General features: G+C 40.9%; 2 protein-coding genes across 3 annotated transcripts in view; one reads left to right on the top strand and one right to left on the bottom strand.

Annotated features, from left to right (window-relative positions):
- Positions 1-1493, bottom strand: part of POMT2 (protein O-mannosyltransferase 2) — a 42732-nt gene extending 41239 nt beyond the window's left edge. The window contains exon 1 of the mRNA XM_060757896.2: positions 1259-1493. Within this exon, the coding sequence (XP_060613879.2) occupies positions 1259-1464 (206 nt within the window). The 5' untranslated portion in view covers positions 1465-1493. The remainder of the gene's footprint in view (positions 1-1258) is intronic.
- A 204-nt stretch (positions 1494-1697) lies between these two features.
- Positions 1698-21095, top strand: GSTZ1 (glutathione S-transferase zeta 1). Of its 2 annotated transcripts, XM_060757916.2 has the most exons (10): positions 1698-1933; positions 4727-4777; positions 5210-5261; positions 9329-9396; positions 10371-10451; positions 10874-10999; positions 12053-12128; positions 16468-16520; positions 18277-18326; positions 19988-21095. In XM_060757916.2, the coding sequence occupies exons 2-10, from the start codon at positions 4760-4762 to the stop codon at positions 20112-20114; spliced, it is 651 nt and encodes a 216-aa protein (XP_060613899.2). In that variant the 5' UTR covers positions 1698-1933; positions 4727-4759; the 3' UTR covers positions 20115-21095. The 2 variants fall into 2 exon arrangements, with proteins under 2 accessions (XP_060613899.2, XP_060613890.2); XM_060757907.2 differs by lacking the exon at positions 4727-4777.
- The last annotated feature ends 655 nt before the right edge of the window (positions 21096-21750 follow it).

Raw genomic sequence — 21750 nt, forward strand, 5'->3', positions numbered from 1 at the left:
CCTGAGTCCCCCTTCGGGAGTTGAGAAGGAATGGGGTAGAAATATCGGAAAGAAATTTATTTATTTGTCGTGTCAGGACAACCAGTCAAATTATATTACATTTCTAACAGAACAAAGCAAACAGACAAAATACAAAATTTGTGAGTTTGGTAGTTGATTAAATGTCCTTTGACCAGTATCTGGCCACTTGGAGTGCTTCTGGTGTTGCTGCAAGAAGGTCCTCCATTGTGCATGTGGCAGGGCTCAGGTTGCATTGCAGCAGGTGGTCAGTGGTTTGCTCTTCTCCACACTCGCATGTCGAGGATTCCACTTTGTAGCCCCATTTCTGAAGGTTGGCTCTGTAGCTCGTGGTGCCAGAGCGCAGTCTGTTCAGCGCCCTCCAAGCCGCCTAGTCCTCTGTGTGCCCGGGGGGAATCTCTCATTTGGTACCAGCCATTGGTTGAGGTTCTGGGTTTGAGCCTGCCACTTTTGGACTCTCGCTTGCTGAGGTGTTCCAGCGAGTGTCTCTGTAGATCTTAGAAAACTATTTCTAGATTTAAGTTGTTGACGTGCTGGCTGATACCCAAACAGGGGATGAGCTGGAGATGTCTCTGCCTTGGTCCTTTCACTATTGGCTGCTACTTCCCGGCAGATGTCAGGTGGTGCAATACCGGTTAAGCAGTGTAATTTCTCCAGTGGTGTAGGGCGCAGACACCCCGTGATAATGCGGCATGTCTCATTAAGAGCCATAGCCACTGTTTTAGTGTGGTGAGATGTGTTCCACACTGGGCATGCATACTCAGCAGCAGAGTAGCACAGCGCAAGTGCAGATGTCTTCACTGTATCTGGTTGTGATCCCCAGGTTGTGCCAGTCAGCTTTCGTATGATATTGTTTCTAGCACCCACTTTTTGCTTGATGATTTCTTTTATTTATTTCCGATTTTTTTTATTTTTATCGGAAATAAATAAAATTTATTTTAAAAATCCGAAATAGAGAAGACTAGGCATGGGCCAACTTCGGCCTTCCAGATGTTTTGGACTTCAACTCCCACAATTCCTAACTGTGTGGGAGTTGAAGTCTCTCATTTGGTATCAGCCATTGGTTGAGGTTCTGGGTTTGAGCCTGCCACTTTTGGACTCTCGCTTGCTGAGGTGTTCCTCAGCAAGCGGGGGCCGAAGTTGGCTCATGCCTGTGAAGCCTGTCTCCTCATCTTGCCGCCCCAGCTAAGCCCCGCCCCGTCCCCGTCGCCATGGCAACCCCGTCCCCATCAATCCATACCAGATGTGCGGCGGCTCCCTCAGACGGTAAAAGCGGGTGGCGAAGCTGAGCGACACGACGAGGCCGAGCGGGCTCCAGAACCAGCCGGCGGGGCTCCGCGGGGCTGGAGAGGGCAACGCGGGGCGGCTACTCGCCAGCCTGAGCGTCCTCCGCGGCCTCAGGCCCAGGGCGGCCGGGCAGCTCTCCGCCGCCGCCGCCGCCGGCATCCGCGCCCTGAGGAGCAGGCCGGCGCCCGCGCGGTGCCCCACGGGAAGTGGAGGCCTCTTCAGCCAATCGTCGCGGGCGCTACATAGACCACGTGACTGAGAAGCGCCGCCGGGAATTGTGGGAAATGCAGTCCTTCAGAAGTGGCTCTTTAACAGCCAACTTCGGCCCTCCGGCTGTTTTGGACTTCAACTCCCACAATTCCTAACAGCCGGTAGGCTGTTAGGAATTGTGGGAGTTGAAGTCCAAAACCTAAGTTGGCCTATGCAGAGCCGAAACTACAATTCCCAGGCTTCCAATTACTTCCAGTTACCTCCTTCTGAGGAAAGTCTGTCCTCGGGAATTGGCTGCCTCAAAGCGACCTCGAAACACAGCCAGGGTCAAGTTATAAAAGGGACCGAACTTTAACCTCCAGCGGGACAGAAGCGAAACAAAAGCAGGGTGCGGAAGATGTGTGCCGCGCTAGCCAAGGTATTGGACTCACTATCTCACAAATAGCACTTTCTCCGGGTGCATCTACTACACTGCAGAATTAATGCATTTTGACACCGCTTTAACTGCTGTGGCTCAATTCTATAGAGTCATGGGAGTTGTAGTTTTACTAAAGATGAGCTCAAAGCCAACCTTAAAATCTCTGGCATAGGTACTGATAACTGGGAAGCCCTGGCCCTTGAGTGCTCCAGCTGGAGGTCAGCTGTGACCAGCAGTGCTGCAGAATTTGAAGAGGCACGAATGGAGGGTGAAAGAGAGAAATGTGCCAGGAGGAAGGCGTGTCAAGCCAACCCCGACCGAGACCGCCTTCCACTTGGAAACCAATGCCCTCACTGTGGGAGAAGTTCATGTCAAGAATAGGGCTTCACAGCCACCTATGGATCCACAAGAATACTGATCATGGAAGACTATCCTACTCGTCCAACGAGGGATCGGCTAAGTAAGTTTTAGTAAGTCTCCTCTGACCAAGTGTCCTCATCAAACTACAACTCCCATGATTCCACGGCATTGAGCCATCAAAGTGGTGTAAAACTGCATAAATTCTACAGTGTAGATCAGGCTTGGCAAACTTGGGCCCTCCAAGTGTTTTTTGGACTTCAACTTCCACAATTCGTAACAGCCCACTAGCTGTTAGGAATTGTTGCACAGCAAGCGGATTCTAGCCACGTCCCATGCAAAAGACAAGAGGAAAAACGTTACTCTTTATTAGCAGAAATGAAACATAAACTTACAGTGTTGCATACGAAAATCAAACAGTGCAACAAACTTACATAGTCCTTGTAAGTAACACAGAATAAGGCATCTTCATCTTCAATCAAATGAGGAAGCAAAACATAAACCTTGAGTAAATAGCTATTTACTCAACCATAGCCTCCTTCAGAGTAGCTTCTCCAAACCGCTCCCCAGAGCAAAGCATTTGAGCTTAGAACTCTTCAAAGCAAAAGCTGAACTGTATTTTAAAATCCATACAGTTATACCCCACTGGGTGTGGCCCAAACATGCTGGCTGACCCACATTACCAGCTGCACATAATTATTACCATCATAAGGTTTTTCTTTAACACACATACGATCCTGCTGCGACTTACTGTAACAGGAATTATGGGAGTTGAAGTCGAAAACACCTGGAGGGCCGAAGTTTGCCCATACCTGGATTAGATGAATCCTTAGATTCTGGAATTGGATAGATAACCATGAGGTTGAGAGGAGACATGATAGCCATGTATAAATATGTGAGAGGAAGTCACGGGGAGGAGGGAGCAAGCTTGTTTTCTGCTTCCCTGGAGACTAGGACGCAATGGAACAATGGCTCTTCAAACTATAAGAAAGGAGATTCCATCCGAACATTAGGAAGAACTTCCTGACTGTGAGAGCCGTTCAGCAGTGGAACTCTCTGCCCCAGAGTGTGGTGGAGGCTCCTTCTTTGGAAGCTTTTAAACAGAGGCTGGATGGCCATTTGTCAGGGGTGCTTTGAATGCAATATTCCTGCTTCTTGGCAGGGGGTTGAACTGGATGGCCAATGAGGTCTCTTCCAGCTCTATGATTCTATGAAATTCCAGTATTTTCTTATGGCCAATAAAATGGCAATAAATATGGCTGGTGCATGTTTTTAAGCAAATAGTTTATTCCACAGATCATTACACATATATCTACACTCCACTTGCCTCATTTCCAACAGACCTCTGAACAAACCTTTGAGGATGCCAGCCACAGGAGAGAACATGGCCATATAGCCCAAAAAACTCACAGCAACCCAAGTATTGAATCATTTCTGCAACAGATCTTTTCCCATTATCTGATAGAATACTGGATATAGTTCACACCAGAGCCTTTTGGAGTCAGTTCTCAGAAATTTCCTATAAAATCACTGAAAGACATAGCCATCATTTTTTAGCCCATCTGTATTTTGTATCTAACATTTCCTGACACCAATATTTCATTCACTGTGGATAAGAATAATTGTAATGTAAACATCCCTAGCCACAGGCCATATTTCTCACCACAGCAACAACCAAATAGAGAAATGCAAAGTAGTGGGTTGAGTCTGTCTTTTAATTACAACATCTGACAATCTTAAAGCATGCTGCAAACGCATGCCACAGTGCATAAAATCTGCGGATTCCTAAATGTATCTACACTTGCAGTTTGACACCACTTTAACAGCCTTGGTCCAATGCTGTGAAATCATGGGAGCTATAGTTTGATGAGGCACCAGCAAACTTTGGCAGATCTTGTAAAACTTCAACTTCCATGATTCCATAGCATTGAACCATGGCAGTTAAAGTGGTGTCAAATTGCATTTGTTCTACAGTATTGATCATGCATGGGCAAACTTAGGCCCTTCAGGTATTTTGGACTTCAGCTCCCACAATTCTTAACAACCAGTGGGAGTTGAAGTCCAAAACACCTGGAGGGCCTAAGTTTGCCCATTTCTGGTGTAGATGTCTTCCGTCTTTCAACCACTGCATAACATATTCTGAATTTTATAAAATCTCAGATATTACTGCTGGAACCAACTGTATAACGTAGCAGACATATAAGCATTGCTTTCCTCTTTTTGCATTAAAAATATTGTGCACAATAAACACCAATACAGCTGACAGCTTCTTGTTAATTTTGGAGACTTAACATACAGGAATAAGGGATCTTAATGGCTTTCTCTCTGCTTCAGTCTGAAAGTCTGAAATGGTGGGGTTGTGAAATTTGCTCCAAATGTTGCAAAAGAAGTTTGTCCCTCCCTCTTCCTCACTTTTTCAATTCACTCTTGAGTTAGCTTTCATTCTGAGGATACCTGCATGAAGAAAGCATGGAGACCTCCACAAAGGTGAGATCAAAACAGGTTTATAGTAACTGGGAAGCTGCCTTCCTATCACTGGATTTCTGATTGTCCTTCCCATTGTGTTTACATGAAGAATCAGCTACTGTTCTTAGAAAACGCTTCTCTTTGGGTCACCTTCTGTCACTGAAAGTGTTGAGAGCAAACTTTGTATTAATACCTGTGGGAGATATGGCTGAAAAAAGAGAGCAATAGGAAAAATTAGAATTACAAAATTGCACAGGCTGATAACAGGAATGCATGAAACTGAAAAGTTCAATCTTCGTAAGTCAATTCGATTTTCAATACAATAGGTGGAAATGTTGCTGTTTGTACTTCTTTTTTTTTCAGAAGAAAACATGTTTAAATTTTAATTTATTTGGATTTTTGTTTCTAATGTAATCCCAACTTTAATTTTCCCATGTTTTTTCCTCTTTGTAGCCACTCCTCTATACTTACTTTAGAAGCTCCTGCACCTGGAGAGTGCGAATTGGTAAGGATAATGGTTGGATTCTTTTCTATGTGATTCTGTCTGTTTCAACGTCTTTGAGCTGTATTTACCAAAATGCAGTTGATCAGTGACTGATTAAATCAAAGAGCAGGAAAATACGCAACTGAACCAGCCATTTCTAGGAACCAACAAATCACACATCCTCCTTTTCAAATGTATACATTGCAAAGGAATGTAGCTCAACATGTATTGTCCTTCATCTTTGGGAAAAGGACAAAACAGTCAAGTCAGCGATTTGAGGAAGAAAGCTTTTCGATCCGTAGATGATTGCCTGGAGAAATTTCGTACATTAAAAAGTGGAAACATTTAACCTGCCTTCGAATTATCATGCGAAGTGGCTACACTTATCTATATCTTGTCTTTTGGGGGACTTAGGGTGATTTACAAAATTAAAATGGATAAAAGCTCACACAACTAAAAATACACAGGAGCTATGTAGGAGATTCCATCTGAACATGAGGAAGAACTTCCTGACTGTGAGAGCCGTTCAGCAGTGGAACTCTCTGCCCCGGAGTGTAGTGGAGGCTCCTTCTTTGGAAGCTTTTAAACAGAGGCTGGATGGCCATCTGTCAGGGGTGATTTGAATGCAATATTCCTGCTTCTTGGCAAGAGGTTGGACTGGATGGCCCATGAGGTTTCTTCCAACTCTTTGATTCTATGATTATGTAATTAAACTATCAACATATTAAAAACGTATCCATGGGGGGAAAAATAAGTGCAACAAGCAAAGCATTGGGAAATTGCAGTTGATTACCACACACACACACTGTATTTCACCAAATCTAAATATGCCATTGAATCTAAGGTGCACCCTGTTTTTCAAGTCCATTAAATAAAAAGTGTGCCTTAGATTAAATGAAATATGGTATACACATGCCGTATTTATCAATTGCAAGACGCACACTAATTTCACTACCAACGAGCATTTGTTCAGTACCACCACAGAAAAGACTTTATATCTATAAAAAGCCCCCTTGATTCTAAGACGTTCCTTGTTTCTATGTTAATATGGGGGGAATTGTGTGTCTTAGAGTGAGGCAATAAATATGTAGTATAGGTTGCTGTGAATTTTCTGGTCTGTGTGGCCATCTTCCAGAAGCATTCTCTCCTGATGTTTCACCCACAACTATGGCAGGCATCCTCAGAGGTTGTGAGGTCTGTTGGAAACTAGGCAAGTGAGGTTTATACATTTTTGGAATATTCAGGGTGGGGAAAGGAATTCTTGACTGTTTGAGGCAAGTGTGAATGTTGCAATTGGCCACCTTGATCAGCATTGAATAGCCTTGCAGCTTCAAAGCCTGGCTGCTTCCTGCCTGGGGGAATCCTTTGTTGGGAAGGGTTAGCTGGCCCTGATTGTTTCATGTTAGGAATTCCCCTGTTTTTGAGTGTTGTCCCGATTTTAGAATTCTTTAACACTAGTAGCCAGATTTTTTTTTCATATTCATGGTTTTCTCCTTTTTGTTGAATTTGTCCACATGCTTGTGGGTTTTGATGGCTTCCCTATGTAGTCTTGTCCACAGCTGCATTGTATACGGTAGACTTTCACAGAGGTGAGAGGATTTCTTTTGTCCTTTGCTGAATGTAGTATTTGTTGAATTTTCTTAGTGGGTCTGTAGATAGTTTGTATGTTGTATTTCTTCATCAACTTCCCTATGCGGTCAGTATGTAGTATATTTATCTATCACACTGAATTATTCATAGTATGGTGGAATAGTGTTAGCCTTCCCGATGATGATTAACTGCAACGTATGTCATCCCTGACTATTAGACATAGTGACCATCAACTCAACAAACATCTTGAGTGACAGATTACCTGTTCCTGGTTTGCAAACAGTTCATTTTTTTGGCTTTGTCAGACATTATATTCCATGTAGGTTTTTTTTTCTAATGTAATAGTTACTTCTGTAATACAATTTAGTAATACTGAAATCTTTCTCTCCTTTAAAGATTCCTGTGTGTGGCATCATCTTTGTTTGGCTGTTGCTTTTTGTATATGAAATTAATTGGAAACATACTTTCTAAATACAAAATAAGTTAACCTATCTGTTTGCAGTATTGCATTTTAAAATACATTGGAAAACATGACATTTGAGGGATTCTCTACCTTAAACCAAAAAGCTTGTACTCTCACTTAAAAGTTTTCACTTGATATAATCTTGCAAAACAAATAGAGTTAGCCTTGATTTGTAACAAGGTCTAAGTTCCAAGGCCAACAGACTATTACAAAGATTAGCTGAGTTGACCCCTCCAATCAACAGAGCATGGAAAGGGATGTGTTATCTGTATTGTTGTTCTACTGATATGATCTTGAAAAGATCTTGGGTTAAGTTTCCAAATGAAGCCTAACCGTGGGGGGAAAAAAACATTTTGGGGAGGGGTGACATGGTTCAGTTGTAGGGGGTATGTTTCTATAAAGAAGAATTCAGGTTCAGTCTGTGGTCAGTTGGTACTCAAATCTTGAAGAGTTACAGTCAGAACAGGACCACATAAAATATCAAATGTTCTGACACAATATAAAGCAGTTTTTTAAGTGGGATGATCTATAGCATCTTTCGTGATTTACTCAATCAAAGACTTCGGTATAATTTATACTGCACCAACTGATTCTGAAATTCTTCAGTATGCTCCATTATCCAACATATGTTGGAAATATGGTTGCTTTTATTAGAGAAATCTTTTTTTTTCACAAAGAAGAGAGAAAAAGTAGTGCTAAGCAGGAATAAAGAAAACAGTAGCAGAAAAACTCCAGTTGTCAAGACTGCCTAGTGGTCTTGCCATAAACATCACAATTGGGGGAAGTGTCTGTTGGAATGTGGGACATAAAGTATAAGTATAGAGCATAGTATGTATACTTTTTACTAAATATATGTTAGTTGGGAGTTAAAGTGCTGTCGGTGTGTGAGAAACAATGAAGAAGTCTGCTTGCATCTGGATTGATAAACAGTTGGGAGGAGGAAATTATCATGGGATGGGAACCAAGGTTGTTTTAAGGGAAGGCAATGAGAACATAGTGATGTAATGATTTGATTGTTACACCAAGTAACATGCAGATGGGTAAATGTAACAATAACCTGACATTAGCCAATGAACATCACAGCACATTTAGGACCCTTCCACACAGCTGAATAAAATCCCACATTTTCTGCTTTGAACTGGGATATATGGCGGTGTGGACTCAGATAACCCAGTTCAAAGAAGGTATTGTGGGATTTTCTACTTTGTTATTCTGGGATATAGGGCTGTGTGGAAGAGCCCTAACTTTCAAATATAATATCTTTATAAATCATGAACTGTGGTTAACCTCTCAGACCTGACAACAAAGTAGTATAACATTTGCTTTTCCTGTCTATGCTGATAGTTATCAATTGCCTGCAAGTGAGACTTTTGATTTGGAAAACAGGCTAGGGACAGTGTTGATATGTTCCTACTGTTCTCTTGCTCAGCTTTGACCATGTTGGCTGGGGATGGTAGAAAATTCAGTCTGTATCTGGACACTAGCCTGAGAAAGGCTGTTGTAAAAAATAGAATTTCAATCTTTCACCTGGGTCACTTTATTCATGATGAAGAAAATCGATTAAGAAAAAAAGTCTTCCCTTTCACCTCTAATTAAGCCCTTGGTTGATAACTGTAGCGGTACTGAACAGATGTTCCTTGTTTTACTCGAGCCTTTGCTTGGGCCTTTCCACACAGCCCTGTATCCCAGAATATCAAGCCAGAAAATCCCACAATATCTTCTTTGAACTGGATTATCTGAGTCCATACTGCCATATATTCCAGTTCAAAGCAGATAATGTGGGACTTTATTCAGCTGTGTGGAAGGGGCCTTTGTTTCCTTCTGAGACAAATACTGGTTTTCATTTCTATTGCCTCTTGCATCATTCTTAATATTTTTAAACATGTCTTGTGATGTTATCTTCTACGTTGTTTTGTTGTACTGCTATAATGTATTCATTTACAGGAAGACTGCTGTGAAACAGAGTGTTTTTTTAAATAAAGTTGCAAATAAGTAAATACTGGAGTTAGTAACTGTGTTGCTTTCCTGTTGACAGCACTGGCTCTGAAGGGCATTGCCTATGACCCAGCCCCTGTGAATCTTGTGAAGGATGGAGGGCAGCAGGTAAGGAAAGAACTGCAGTCAGTCTTTATAGGAAGAAAGATGAGAGTCACAGCAAGTCTGGGGTTGTAGGAATTTGAAACCACTGTAAGGATTTGACAGCTTTCTTCACAGACACCATTATGGAGAATAGGATCTATACTTTCTCTAAGGGTGACAGCTTTTGAAATAGCACCTCTTTTAAAGGCTGGCTATCTGTGTCCTGTAAGGTCTTGGGTTCTTAAAAGGATACGAACATTAACTGTCAAAGATATAGCAGTGTTTGCTAATTTTGGGGATGAAAATAAAGGAAGTACTGGGGGGAAAGAGTGCAACAATGTTTTTCAGACCCTGTGACTAAAACACATTAACAGCTTGCAAAAATAGGAGTCCTCTTCAACAACTAATAAGCACTAAAATGAATATGCTTTGATGTGACTGTTGGAATCTCCTGTATCATTTGTCACTCTCATGATATAACAGCATTAATTGTTTTTGCTGTGCTGTATCTTCACATTGTTTCCAGCCTATGGAAACTTTAAGATGAACCTATCACAGGGTTTTCTTGGTTTGTCATTGCCTTTCTCTGAGGCTGAGAGTGTGTGATCTGGTCAAGGTAATCCCAGTGGGTTTCATGGCCAAATAAGGATTCAAACCATGGTCTCAAGAGTCACGGTCCAGTGCTCAAACCACTACATGCTGAAGGTAAACAAAACAATTAGTTCTAAAGATACAACTCTACTATGTTGCATTTATTTCCACATTGCCTGTTAGCTCATGGTGACTGCATGAATTATATGATTTTCTTAGGCCCCTTCCACACAGCTAAATAAAAGCCCACATTTTCTGCATTGAACTGGAATATATGGCAGTGTGGACTCAGATAACCCAGTTCAAAGCAGATGCTGTAAGATTTTCTGCCTTGATATTGTGGGTTATATGGCTGGGTGGAAGGGCCCTTAGTTAAGGAATACCCAGGAACTTTTCTGTCTCCACAGCTTTCTCCAGAATTCCAAGCAGTGAATCCAATGAAGCAAGTCCCTGCTCTCAGAATTGATGGCATCACTCTATCACAGTCGGTAACTAAGCAGTTTCTATTAAATATTTACTTAGCTCGGCTATTCAGACTAAGGACTTTGCACTCAGTATTGGGTAACCCATGGGAATATCAGGATTCCATCTATCAATAGAGAAATCATCTAAAGTGGAATTGGAAGAAACTATGCTTTTAAAGAAATTACTTTTTCTTTATGTAATGCATCTCCCTTTCTGACATCATTTGAAAAAATCTAATGCAACTAAAATATGTTGTTTGATGAATACAATCCCTCCACACAAATAAGCAGGCATGGAATTCAGTGCATAAAACTACCACTGCTGGTATTTGCTCTGGATTAGTTCAAGGCAAACAGATTGTTTCCTTGACCTGCATCAGAGGACTGTCTTCCTCCTTTATCCAATTCCCAGGATCATTCTTGTTTAGGAATCTCTTCTTTTTCAGCTGGCCATAATAGAGTATCTGGAGGAGACAAGACCAAATCCTAGAATTCTGCCTCAGGATCCTAAGAAGAGAGCTCAGGCTCGGATGATTTCAGAGCACATTACGTCTGGAATTCAACCCTTGCAGGTGATTGTTCTATTGCTGGAGTTGTTTGTCTCACTTTTTATTTGCTTTGTGTGGGCATCCCATGTGCTATTAGTAAGTTTCTGCAGGATGTTATTGCATTCAGCTACTTAGTGCTTGGTGTTCGCACAGTGTTTCCTAAATGCTAACGTTCGGTCTAAGGCAGTGGTTCTCATCTGGGGTCCCCAGATGTTTTTGGCCTTAAACTCCCAGAAATCCTAACAGCTGGCAAACTGGCTGGGATTTTTGGGAGTTGTAGGCCAAAAACATCTGGGGACCCCAGGTTGAGACCCACTGGTCTAAGGTGACACTCAAGATATTTAGGTTGGGAACAGTGTTTGAGCTCTTGGCCTTCCCAGGTAACCTTCAGTTTCCTGTTGGCTTCACGATTATGTAGGTGGAAAGCACACACTTGTGTCTTGGCAGGGTTAGGCTTCAAGTGGTTATCTTTGCAGTAGCTGGAGAGATCTTTCAGGGCATTAGTAAGTTGATTTTCAACTGTTTCAAAGTCTTTTGCTTGTGTTGTTAGGCCAAGGTCATCAACATATATAAGTGGTGGTTGTGGCTGATGTAATTCATTGCCTTTCATCAGTTCTGACTTATGATAACCATAAGGTGAACCTATCACAAGGTTTTCTCAGCAGCAGAGAGAGAGTGCTTTGCCCAAGGTCACCAAGGGAGTTTCCATGGCTGAACGGGGATTTGAACTGGTCTCTAGAGCCACAATCCAATGCTTAAACCGCTGTGACTGTCCCTAAAATGCTCCCAAAGCTTGTAATGTAAGATTAATACAAACAGGACAGCTACTGTTCACAGGTTTACAACCTGATATACAGTCTGGAATAGTACAGGCTTAAAAGACATATAAGAACATGTGAATAAAAAGAAAAGACAACACACACTCAGGTACCAGTTCATCAAAGTTCCACCATAGTTCTTATAATGGCCAATTGTAGTGGACATGGCTCAGGAGAAGTAACTCAATAGAGCTGGTCTCGAAGTTGTGTTTCATGCTGCTATACAAGCTAATCTGCAGCCTCTTCTTACATTTCTCAGAACCTGAGTGTCCTTCAGCAAATGGGAGACAAGAAGCTAGACTGGGCACAGCGCTGCATTTCTAGTGGCTTTGAAGGTAAGCGCTAGATTGACATTTTTGGACAGTATAATCTGCTGAGAATGAACTTTTTGAAGTCTGTCCTCCCTGCTTTATATTGTAATGGGACTCAGGTAAACAGCTAGGCTAAATGAAATAGTTCAGGAACCCTTGGAGACTGATACAGGAGGATTGCTGACAGCTGTGTCCTGAGAACAGCAACTAGTGAAAATTGATCTCTAGTGCATCTTTAATGGCCATTGTTGTATTGGATTTTTAAAAAGTCACAATTAACCTTGCAAAAACTGAGAACAAAGGACAGTTTGTTGCAGTCAAGGAGACCAGTTAAATTCGAGGCGTACCTGCTGTTGCAGATACAGTTTCACTAGAAACTGGGAGAAAGAAAATGGGCTGGAAAAACAATTGCACACAGTCCCTACACATTACAGCCGCAAACCAAGATGTTAGAGTGAATGGTGCCATTTTGAATCATATATGGCAGTCATAGCAAACTTTTGGCAATTAGCTCTCTCCTTTTGGAAAACCACAACCTTTTGGGAATACCAAGAATCTTTTGGAAAGGCATGCTATGCTTTAATCTGTGTTTTTCGGGTTTGTCCCTTTGTAAGCCGCCCCGAGTCCCTTTGGGAAAATGGAGGCAGGGTAAAAAAATTAAGTTGTTGTTATTATTATTATTGCCCCAAAAATCTACCCTCTCATAAAACATCTAGGTTTAAATCATGCTCTCAAGAGACAAAAGTGAGTACTTCTTTAAAAGTAACATAGTTGGTTTACTCAAAAACTTCATGTATTCAGCATACAGATACTTTGCATATCATTCCAGTTACAGATAGGATTTGAAGTAGTTTCTCTGTGCAGATAACACAGGACATCTTTCTTAGAATCTTACCAGCCCAAAGTCTAAAGCATCTTTCTAGTCTAAGAGTCTAATAAGAGTCTCTCTCTTTTCTAAAGCATTCGGTTTCTACTTACTTCTAAACTGTACTGTACTTCTTCTGATGTAAACACTGACTTCTGCAACCCCTCTCACAACATAGAGTTAAGGAAAACTGCATACCAATACACACATATACAATACAGTAAGCAATCTGAATTATATACACAACAAATAACTAGTATAGGAGGCTTGAAGAAGGTTGCTATTTCCAACATCTCCTGCCCTCCACTTCTGTGATCTCCACCACCTACAACTTATATTTTTGCCCCTAGATGCTCCCCAAGTTTTTTGAGAGTAGAATTCACTTTAGCCACGTGTTTGGTCTTCCCAACATTTCTCATTCATTTCCTTATTTTAAAAAACGGTTCTAGAGAGCATGACTTGCCCAAGATCACCCAATGGATTTTCATAACTGAGTGGGGATTTGAAGCCTAGTCTCACACTCAACGTAACACACCTCTCTGGCTCATGGGGAAGGCATCCGAAGATTTGGTTTTGGCGTATTCAAACGGTTGGGAACATTTTGTCTTGCCAGTATACAGGATTATGATGCCTTTTTAATGTAAGACAATCCATGCAAATTACATAATCACAATGAGAATATTTGTATTCCACACTGCTCTGTTCTGTAATAGTCCTCCATTTGGAAAAGAACATAAAGTAAATATGTGATACTCATACATGCACCTGCAACCTGAGATGGTACAATTTATTCCACTGTCTAAGGAGAATAGCCACTATCCTGCACACATATAGGCCAGTTCTCAGCTTGGAATAGATCTAGAGCAGGCTAGAGGAACTAGCCATTCTAAAGCCAGAAACTAGCAATAGAAAATGCAAATCAGATGAGAGATGGCTGCTGTTGCTTTTTTATTATTAATAGTAGTATAGTACAGTGTGTGTGTGTGTGTGTGTGTGTGTGTGTGTAATTTGAAAGCAGTTGACATGCAATATGATTTATCATAGAAAATAGCAGTGGGGATAGTACTTATGTCTTTTTCTTCAGTGAGCTTTTCCTCTGCAACTACTTTTCCATTCTTGATTAAGGGAAATTGGGTGGTTGAAAGAAGTATTAATCACTTTTGGAAAGGCATGACTTTCTAGAAATCATAACCTTTTGGGAAACCAGAAACTCCATAACCTTTAGGAGAAAAACGGCATTCACAACCATTTGAAAATCATAATCTTTTGCAAAAAGTATGATCTTTCAGAAAAGAGCCAAAACCTCGTTTGAGTGAAATCTTCTCTTCAGTGGTATGTAATCACATGTACTTATGCAAGGCAATTTGGTTTTCAGTTTTTAGACTGATGACCTAGATGTCTCTGATCTGTTAGGAACAGAGATTATGCCAATGCACAAAATATAGCAGTTCTTCAGAAGTGTTATTTTCAGTGCCTAAAAACTGTATACTCTCCCATAAAGTATCTTGTTTCTATATCATGCTCTCAAGAAACAAAAATAAAGTAGACTTCATTAAAAGTAACATATCTGGTTTACTTATAACCTTCATGTAGTCAGCATACAGGTATATAACTTGTCAATCCAGTTACAGATAGGATTTGGAGTAGTTTTTCTGTGCAGAGAATACAGGGCATCTTTCTTACAATCAACAGCAACATAGGTTTGCTCTTAACAGTCCGAAATCTGATGGCATCTCTGTGTTCCAAAGTGGAATCCGAAATCTGAGCAGTCCCAGATCTGAACATGTGGTCTGCAGCCCCTCCCACAACTTCAAGAAACAGAGTAAAGGGAAAGCTACATACCAAGACATACATATATAATACAGTAAGCAAACAGGATCATATACAGAACAAATTACTAGTGGAAGCTTGAAGAAGGTGCTATTTCCAACAGTCACAATATTTTCCTTTGTATCCTGCAATTTAAAACCTAAAAATATGCAAACATAAAAAATACAATTAAATATTAGCGGTATTAAAAAATAAACAGTTAAAACCGATTCAAAACTTATTCATAGCTAAAACTATAACACACACACACCTGGCTTGATCTTAAAAACATCCTTCTTTAAAAGCCTGCCTGAATAAAAATGTTTTAGCCTGCTGGTTTCAGAGTTGAGGGGCAGCACATCAAATGCAAACTGGGGTTCGGCATCTTGTTTGCCATCAAACATCTAGCACTATCTTCTCTTTCTTTTACAACGGTAGAACTCGGGCTTTATCCAGTTAAGATGGATTTAGTCCAGATAAAAAGTCCTACTGATTCACACAGCACAGGCTGAACTTGAGAATTTGTTATCACTAGATGTGATGGTGGCTTCCAGTTTTAAAAGAAGATTCACCAAATAGGTTTACAGAAAACAAGCTATTTATTGCCATAGTTCTGTCCTCTCTCTAGGATCTTAGGCAGCATGCTTTTGAATCAGAATTTGGAAGAGTTACTTCAAAGTCTCGACTCTGAAGGTCTGTTGCTGAAGCACAGTGAGAAAAAAGAGATGTTTTCCTCATTTCCTGCTTTTACATTTTTTATCAGCATCTGGTTGATGACTGTGGAAAACAGGATGGTAGAAAAGATAGGCCTCCAGTAGGGAAATTTTATCTTAGGTTCTTGTAGGTTTTTTCGGGCTATAGGGCCATGTTCTAGAGGCATTTTTCCTGACGTTTCGCCTGCATCTATGGCAAGCATCCTCAGAGGTAGTGAGGTCTGTTGGAACTAGGAAAAAGGCTTTTTCCTTCTCCCCCCCCCCCTTTTTCTAGTTCCAACAGACCTCACTATCTCTGACGATGCTTGCCATAGATGCAGGCGAAACGTCAGGAGAAATGCCTCTAAAACATGGCCCTATAGCCCAAAAAAACCTACAAGAACCTAGTGATTCCAGCCATGAAAGCCTTCGACAATAAATTTTATCTTGTCTGTGTTATACGTTTCTCAGCAATAGGCTCCTCTTTGGGGCCTGGTGCTGCTGTTATTTTGCTTTATGAAAAATGCCCAGCATTTTGTGGAATAATTACATACTTTCATATTCTTTATAATGGGTAAGAAAGTACAGACTCTTTTTGGGGGTGTGGGGGGGGGGAGTTCCCCTATGTATTCTGTCGTTATCCAAAAATATTTTTCTCCATTCGCTGCAAAATGCAGTGGTTTTGCTCCCCAAATCTCTCTAAATTATAACTAAATAGCTGATGCCAGCCAAGAACAAAAACAGCAGCAATATCAAGGCTGCAGCCTGGTGGGGCATGAAAGACACCTGTGTAGTTGCCCAACCTTGCTCTTTAAGGATACTATAAAGGACTGTATCTTTATAATACAGGGTTAGTCAAAATGCATAGGCCAATAAGCCATTCAATTGAATGGCTTATTGGCCTATGCATTTTGACTAACCCTGTATATCCACAAAAGCCCTACATTGAAAGAAAAGGCCTGTTTTACAGCTGTGTTGCCAACTTCTTTTCCTGCAGCTTTGGAGCGGATTCTGCAAGAAACAGCTGGACGCTACTGTGTTGGGAATGAGGTAAAGTAAATAAGGACTCTTCTTAGGAAGAGAACTCAAAAACTCACGTTATGATGAATCAGAGTACCAGCAGAGAACGTCCCAGTTTTCAGAGTCAGCAAAGAAGTTAATTCTTGTCTATGTATTTTTATTGCTGGTGTATAAAAATACATAGACAAGAATGAACACTGGTACATGAGCAAAAGCCTACATTTTGTTTATAGAACTTTCACAAAAAGTTCCTCAGCATCACCCTAAAATCAAATTCAAATACCATTTTTCAGCATCACGCTAAAATCAATTCCAAAGACTGTTAAAAACTGGTTGAGGGCGGGGTATATGATGTGGGGATGGTTATTACCTGATTCCATTTCCACAGATCCATTATTGGGGCCAGACTATTTACAACTAAAGAGAATTCATATACTAAGATGATGTACTTATTTCTTTCATTTCACCATATATATTCTTGTTGGGGTTTGTGTGTGTGTGTGTGTGTGTGTGTGTCAGGATCGACTTGAGAAACTTCAGGTCGCTTCTGATGTGAGATAATTGGCTGTCTGCAAGGACATTGCCCAGGGGATGCCCAGATGTTTTACCATCCTATTGGGAGGCTTCTCTCATAGAATCATAGAATCAAAGAGTTGGAAGAGTCCTCATGGGCCATCCAGTCTACCCCCTGCCAAGAAGCAGGAATATTGCATTCAAATCATCCCTGACAGATGGCCATCCAGCCTCTGTTTAAAAGCTTCCAAAGAAGGAGCCTCCACCACACTCCAGGGCAGAGAGTTCCACTGCTGAACGGCTCTCACAGTCAGGAAGTTCTTCCTCATGTTCAGATGGAATGGTCTCAGGTCCTTTCATGAGAAGCTGGAGCAGACAAATGGGAACTCACCCCACTACCCAGATTCAAACCACCTGACTTTTCAGTCAGCAGTCCTGCCAGCACAAGGGTTTAACCCATCGTGCCTCTTTATTGTCAAACCATCAGGTCGATGCTGACTTAATGATAATCCTATCCTAAAGTTTTGGGGCACACTTTATTCAGAAATGGATTTCTGTTGCCTTGGTAGTTTTCTCTCTCTCACTTATTCATGCCACATCTATTTTACTAGCCTCTAGCTACGAAATGAATTTTATGTTGGTTACAAACAAAGCTACAGCACCACCTGCTGACAATATGCTTTTGAAGCATGTTACTGAATGCTGTTGGATCTAGGTTCTTGTGGGTTTTTTCGGGGTATAGGGCCATGTTCTAGAGGCATTTCTCCAGACGTTTCGCCTGCATCTATGGCAAGCATCCTCAGAGGTGAGGTCTGTTGGATCTGTTTGCCTTGACAAAAACTGTCCCATATTCATAAGATTAGACTCACCCAAATGTTTAATTACACTCTGCTATTCCTGGGTATCTAACAGGGAAAGGAAAGCCTTTTGATGGCATTTTGTATGTTTTATATCATTGGCATTTTTACAATATTTTGTTTTTGTTACTTGGGCTGCCATAGGCCTCTTATCTACTCTTTTTCATTACTATTATATAGAAATACTTTTTTTAAAAAACACACTTAATGTTTTGCTTTCCAAAGATAAAAAAGAAAGATTTTTCCAACTTATCTAAGGACATTTAATTAAGCTCTGAACATAGATTTCAACCACACTAAAAAAAACAAAAAACATTTCATATTTTCAAAGGGCCAAGGTTACATGGTCCCCTTGAGCTTAAAAACAACTATATTGATCCTAAGTTATAATGACAGTTGCTTCTGCTTCTCTGCAGGTGACCATGGCTGATTTGTGCTTGGTCCCCCAAGTGTACAATGCTGACAGGTAAGCAAAGCTGAACTTAGCAAACCGTTTGGCCCAGAAGGGCAACTGATGTGATCAAAGCAGATACTCAGGTGCACTTGTACATGTGTACAGATCACAGTCCAGTGAAACTGCAGACAACTTGGAGAATGTATATTTGAATTTTTTTGATTTCTATATTCTTTTTCCTTTGTGCTTGAGCCATCCTAACCAATGTAAAAATAACATCATCCTGTTTTCTGAACATATATAAAGTTTGGGTGGCATGGTAGTGTTAGCACTTTGACTCTTCATTCCCCATCTGAACATTTTGTCATGGGACAATAACATGTCTTGAATACCATGTATTACCTGGTACTACCATTCACAGCAATTCTGTGGAGGAGTCTGCAAATTTGAGATTTCTCATTCGTCTTTCGCCCTTCCATGTACAAAGTGACCCTCCTCTAGGATGCCCTTGCAGGATTGATATCCAGAAATACATGTATGCCTTTGGTATTTCTTTAGCCATTTTATAACTCCACATTTCAAACTTAATCACTTCCTGTGCCAGTTGGCTCCTCTTCCTCATATTACCGTAATATTTAATAAATACAATGTAAGGAAACATTTAGTCTTTCCTGAATCATCCAGAACTATATGGCCATTTGATCCTCCTCGATACATGGTCTGTTTTCTTTTTATACTAATGTAAACTCTGTTTCTCCAGATAGACTGTCATATCATTCAGCTGCCAAGATAGTAGTTGAATGTGTGGTTTTAAAGGACTGTCAGCTGGAAAAAAATACATGAATACTTTCAATGGCAATTTGAATGCTGCATGGTACCTTTATGATCAGGAGTAGTGTATTTCTGAATATGCATTCTTGGCAATCTACGGCAAAAGAAAAGGCAACTTATAGGCACATCTTCTGGTTATGGGCTTCCCATGTCCATCTAGGAAAACAAATTCTGGATGAGACTGGTATTTGGTCCTAAGTGATAGGGCTCTTTTTCTGTTCTGAAGCCTCTTTATAATAATTGTCACTTGGATTATAGCTGTAGGCTTTACATACTAGAACAGGCATGGGCAAACTAAGTACCAGGGACCAGATGCAGCCCCCTGGGTGCCTACCTCAGGCCCTCATTTTCTCTGTCTTCTTGGCATAAAGATGCAGTGGCCTGCCATATCCTTATGCAGAAAGAATGGGGAGGAAGGCACGCAGCAGCTGAGAGCCCTCTAGAGGGCTCTCAGCCACCACGTATCTTGCCCTCCTCCCAGCATAAGGATGGTGCGAGTGATCTTGTACTTATGCTGGGAGGACAGCTTGAGGAAGGCACACAGCAGTTGGGAGTTCTCTGGAGCACTCTGTCTCGCCCTCATCCTGGCATAAGGCTGAGAGGACAACCCAAAAATTGAGGGAGGAGGATTGGAGAGGAAGATCGAAGCAATTGCCACATGTCTTGTTTTCCTCCCTGCATAAGGATGGAGTGAACATCCCTGTCTTTATGCCAGGAGGACCCCCTGAGGATGACCCGTGGCCTGCCCCGCCCCCTCCTGGCCTCTCCCTCTCCATCCCAGGCCTGTCCCACCCAGTGTGTGGCTGGCTGCCAAGGCAAAAAAGTTAGCCCATGCCTGGGCTAGATGTTTATTCTCAGAACTTGCTGTATTAAGTGTTACTGACTCCAAATCTTTTCAACAGATATCAAGTGGATCTTACACCCTACCCCACAATAAGACGAATCAACAAAGCTCTTCTGGAGTTAGAAGCATTCCAGACGAGCCACCCATCTCGGCAGCCAGATACCCCGTCAGACCTAAAAGCCTGAAGTTGCTAGTTTTTATTATAGTTCGAATACACTCACCCTGCAGAATATTTTAGGAAAGCTTTATTAAAATCTTTTAAAGAAGTAAGATGATTTGGGGGGGGGGGGGGGGGAGAGATGCAAGGAAAAATGACCTTGATTATGTTTGAAATTTTTAAATGCCATTATGACAAAAAAAAATTAAAAAGTTTTGAATATGCTGTGCGGTTGATGGCAAATGGTGCCTTTGAACAGATTGCCTTTCATGCTGCATGCCAATATACTGTGCAGATATGCAATTTTTCACCCTTAAACCAATTTTCTATGGACCAGTAAGTGATATTTTGCCTAATTCACATTTATTCTGACAGAGATTCTCTTGAATCATCTTGTTGTAAAATGTCTACCAGGGAACCAGCTCAATGCCCCATTAACATGAACGTATTAACGTGTTCGTGAGAGACATTTTCAGCACCATGAACTGAAACCATAAGAGATGTTTTTTTCTTGAAGAGCCAAACTTCAGAGGGTTGGATGTTTAGTCTCATTCTTAAAATAGGGGTATGGAAAATATTTATGAGAGGAGTGTTTAAGAAGAATGAAACTTATTCTCCATCGCACTCACATCAGTTCATCCCACAGCTGCACTCTTCTCCTATTTTGCAATATAACTACAAGAAAGCCTAAACCCATCAGATATGGCACCTTTAAGGAAAGAACAGGTGAACTTAAATTATAATTATATATGACATTAAAATTCCATATTGATCTCAAATGATCTAGCCTTTAAAAAGCTGGCATGTGAATTCTGTTTCAGGTTGTTTTTCATTACTTTGCACAGTCAGTGTTGCTGCCTACCACCATTCAAGCTGCCTATTATTTTTATTAACTGTATTTTATCCTGCTTTCCCCCCAATATAGAGACACAATGCCTATACCTTTTTTACTCTATTTGTATAGCAAAAAAGAAACGGCAGCAATTATAAATCTTTCAGAAATTCACAAGAGTTGTAGTCTTTTTTTTTCCCTTTGGAAAGGCAAGCACACCTTTCTTCAGAACTGTAAGAAAAAGTTATGTACAGAAATCAAATGAACCATTGACCTACTTAAATTCTGTTTATTTACAAGATCATGGTAGTTTCTGAAAGTGTGCTTGCTACTCTTTGCTGTCATTTAATAATCAAGTCAACACTACTTTGCATGCTTTATTAACAATGTGGTGTGCAATCTTACGCAAATGCAGATATCTTTGAACTGGCAGGTGGTAAAGACTTAGGAAAGGAGACTAGGGAGAAACAGAAGATGAACATGAAGAAGAACAGGCACTTATTAAAGAAAGTCAGACTTAAGGATTTCCTAGCTATGTCCAATATTACTAGCCTTGATACTCTTAAATTTGGAGTGGCATATTTACCATTCATTTTCTGAAGGCTTCTCCCTTTATTTAAATTTGGTGTGGAGTATTTACCATTCATTTTCTGGAGGCTTCTCCCTTTTTTAAACACAAAGTGAAGAGCTGAGAAATTACCAATCTAGGATTGGATAATGGTCTTTCAAATTTGCCATGATCCTAGCCCTTTGCTATCCTACACCTATGATTAGAGAGAGATGCAATATATTGTCGAAGGCTTTCATGGCTGGAATCACTAGGTTCTTGTGG

Source organism: Anolis sagrei, chromosome 1 (assembly GCF_037176765.1).
Source record: "Anolis sagrei isolate rAnoSag1 chromosome 1, rAnoSag1.mat, whole genome shotgun sequence".
In the NCBI taxonomy this organism is placed as follows: Eukaryota; Metazoa; Chordata; class Lepidosauria; order Squamata; family Dactyloidae; genus Anolis; species Anolis sagrei.

What these genes read in the sequence shown, in the direction of transcription:
- GSTZ1 (XM_060757907.2), top strand. Translation starts at nt 1,913, where the DNA reads ATGTGTGCCGCGCTAGCCAAG. An exon ending in TGTGTGCCGCGCTAGCCAAG is followed by an intron (nt 1,934 to 5,209) that starts GTATTGGACTCA and finishes TCCTCTTTGTAG; the next exon opens with CCACTCCTCTATACTTACTT. An exon ending in CTGGAATTCAACCCTTGCAG is followed by an intron (nt 11,000 to 12,052) that starts GTGATTGTTCTA and finishes TACATTTCTCAG; the next exon opens with AACCTGAGTGTCCTTCAGCA.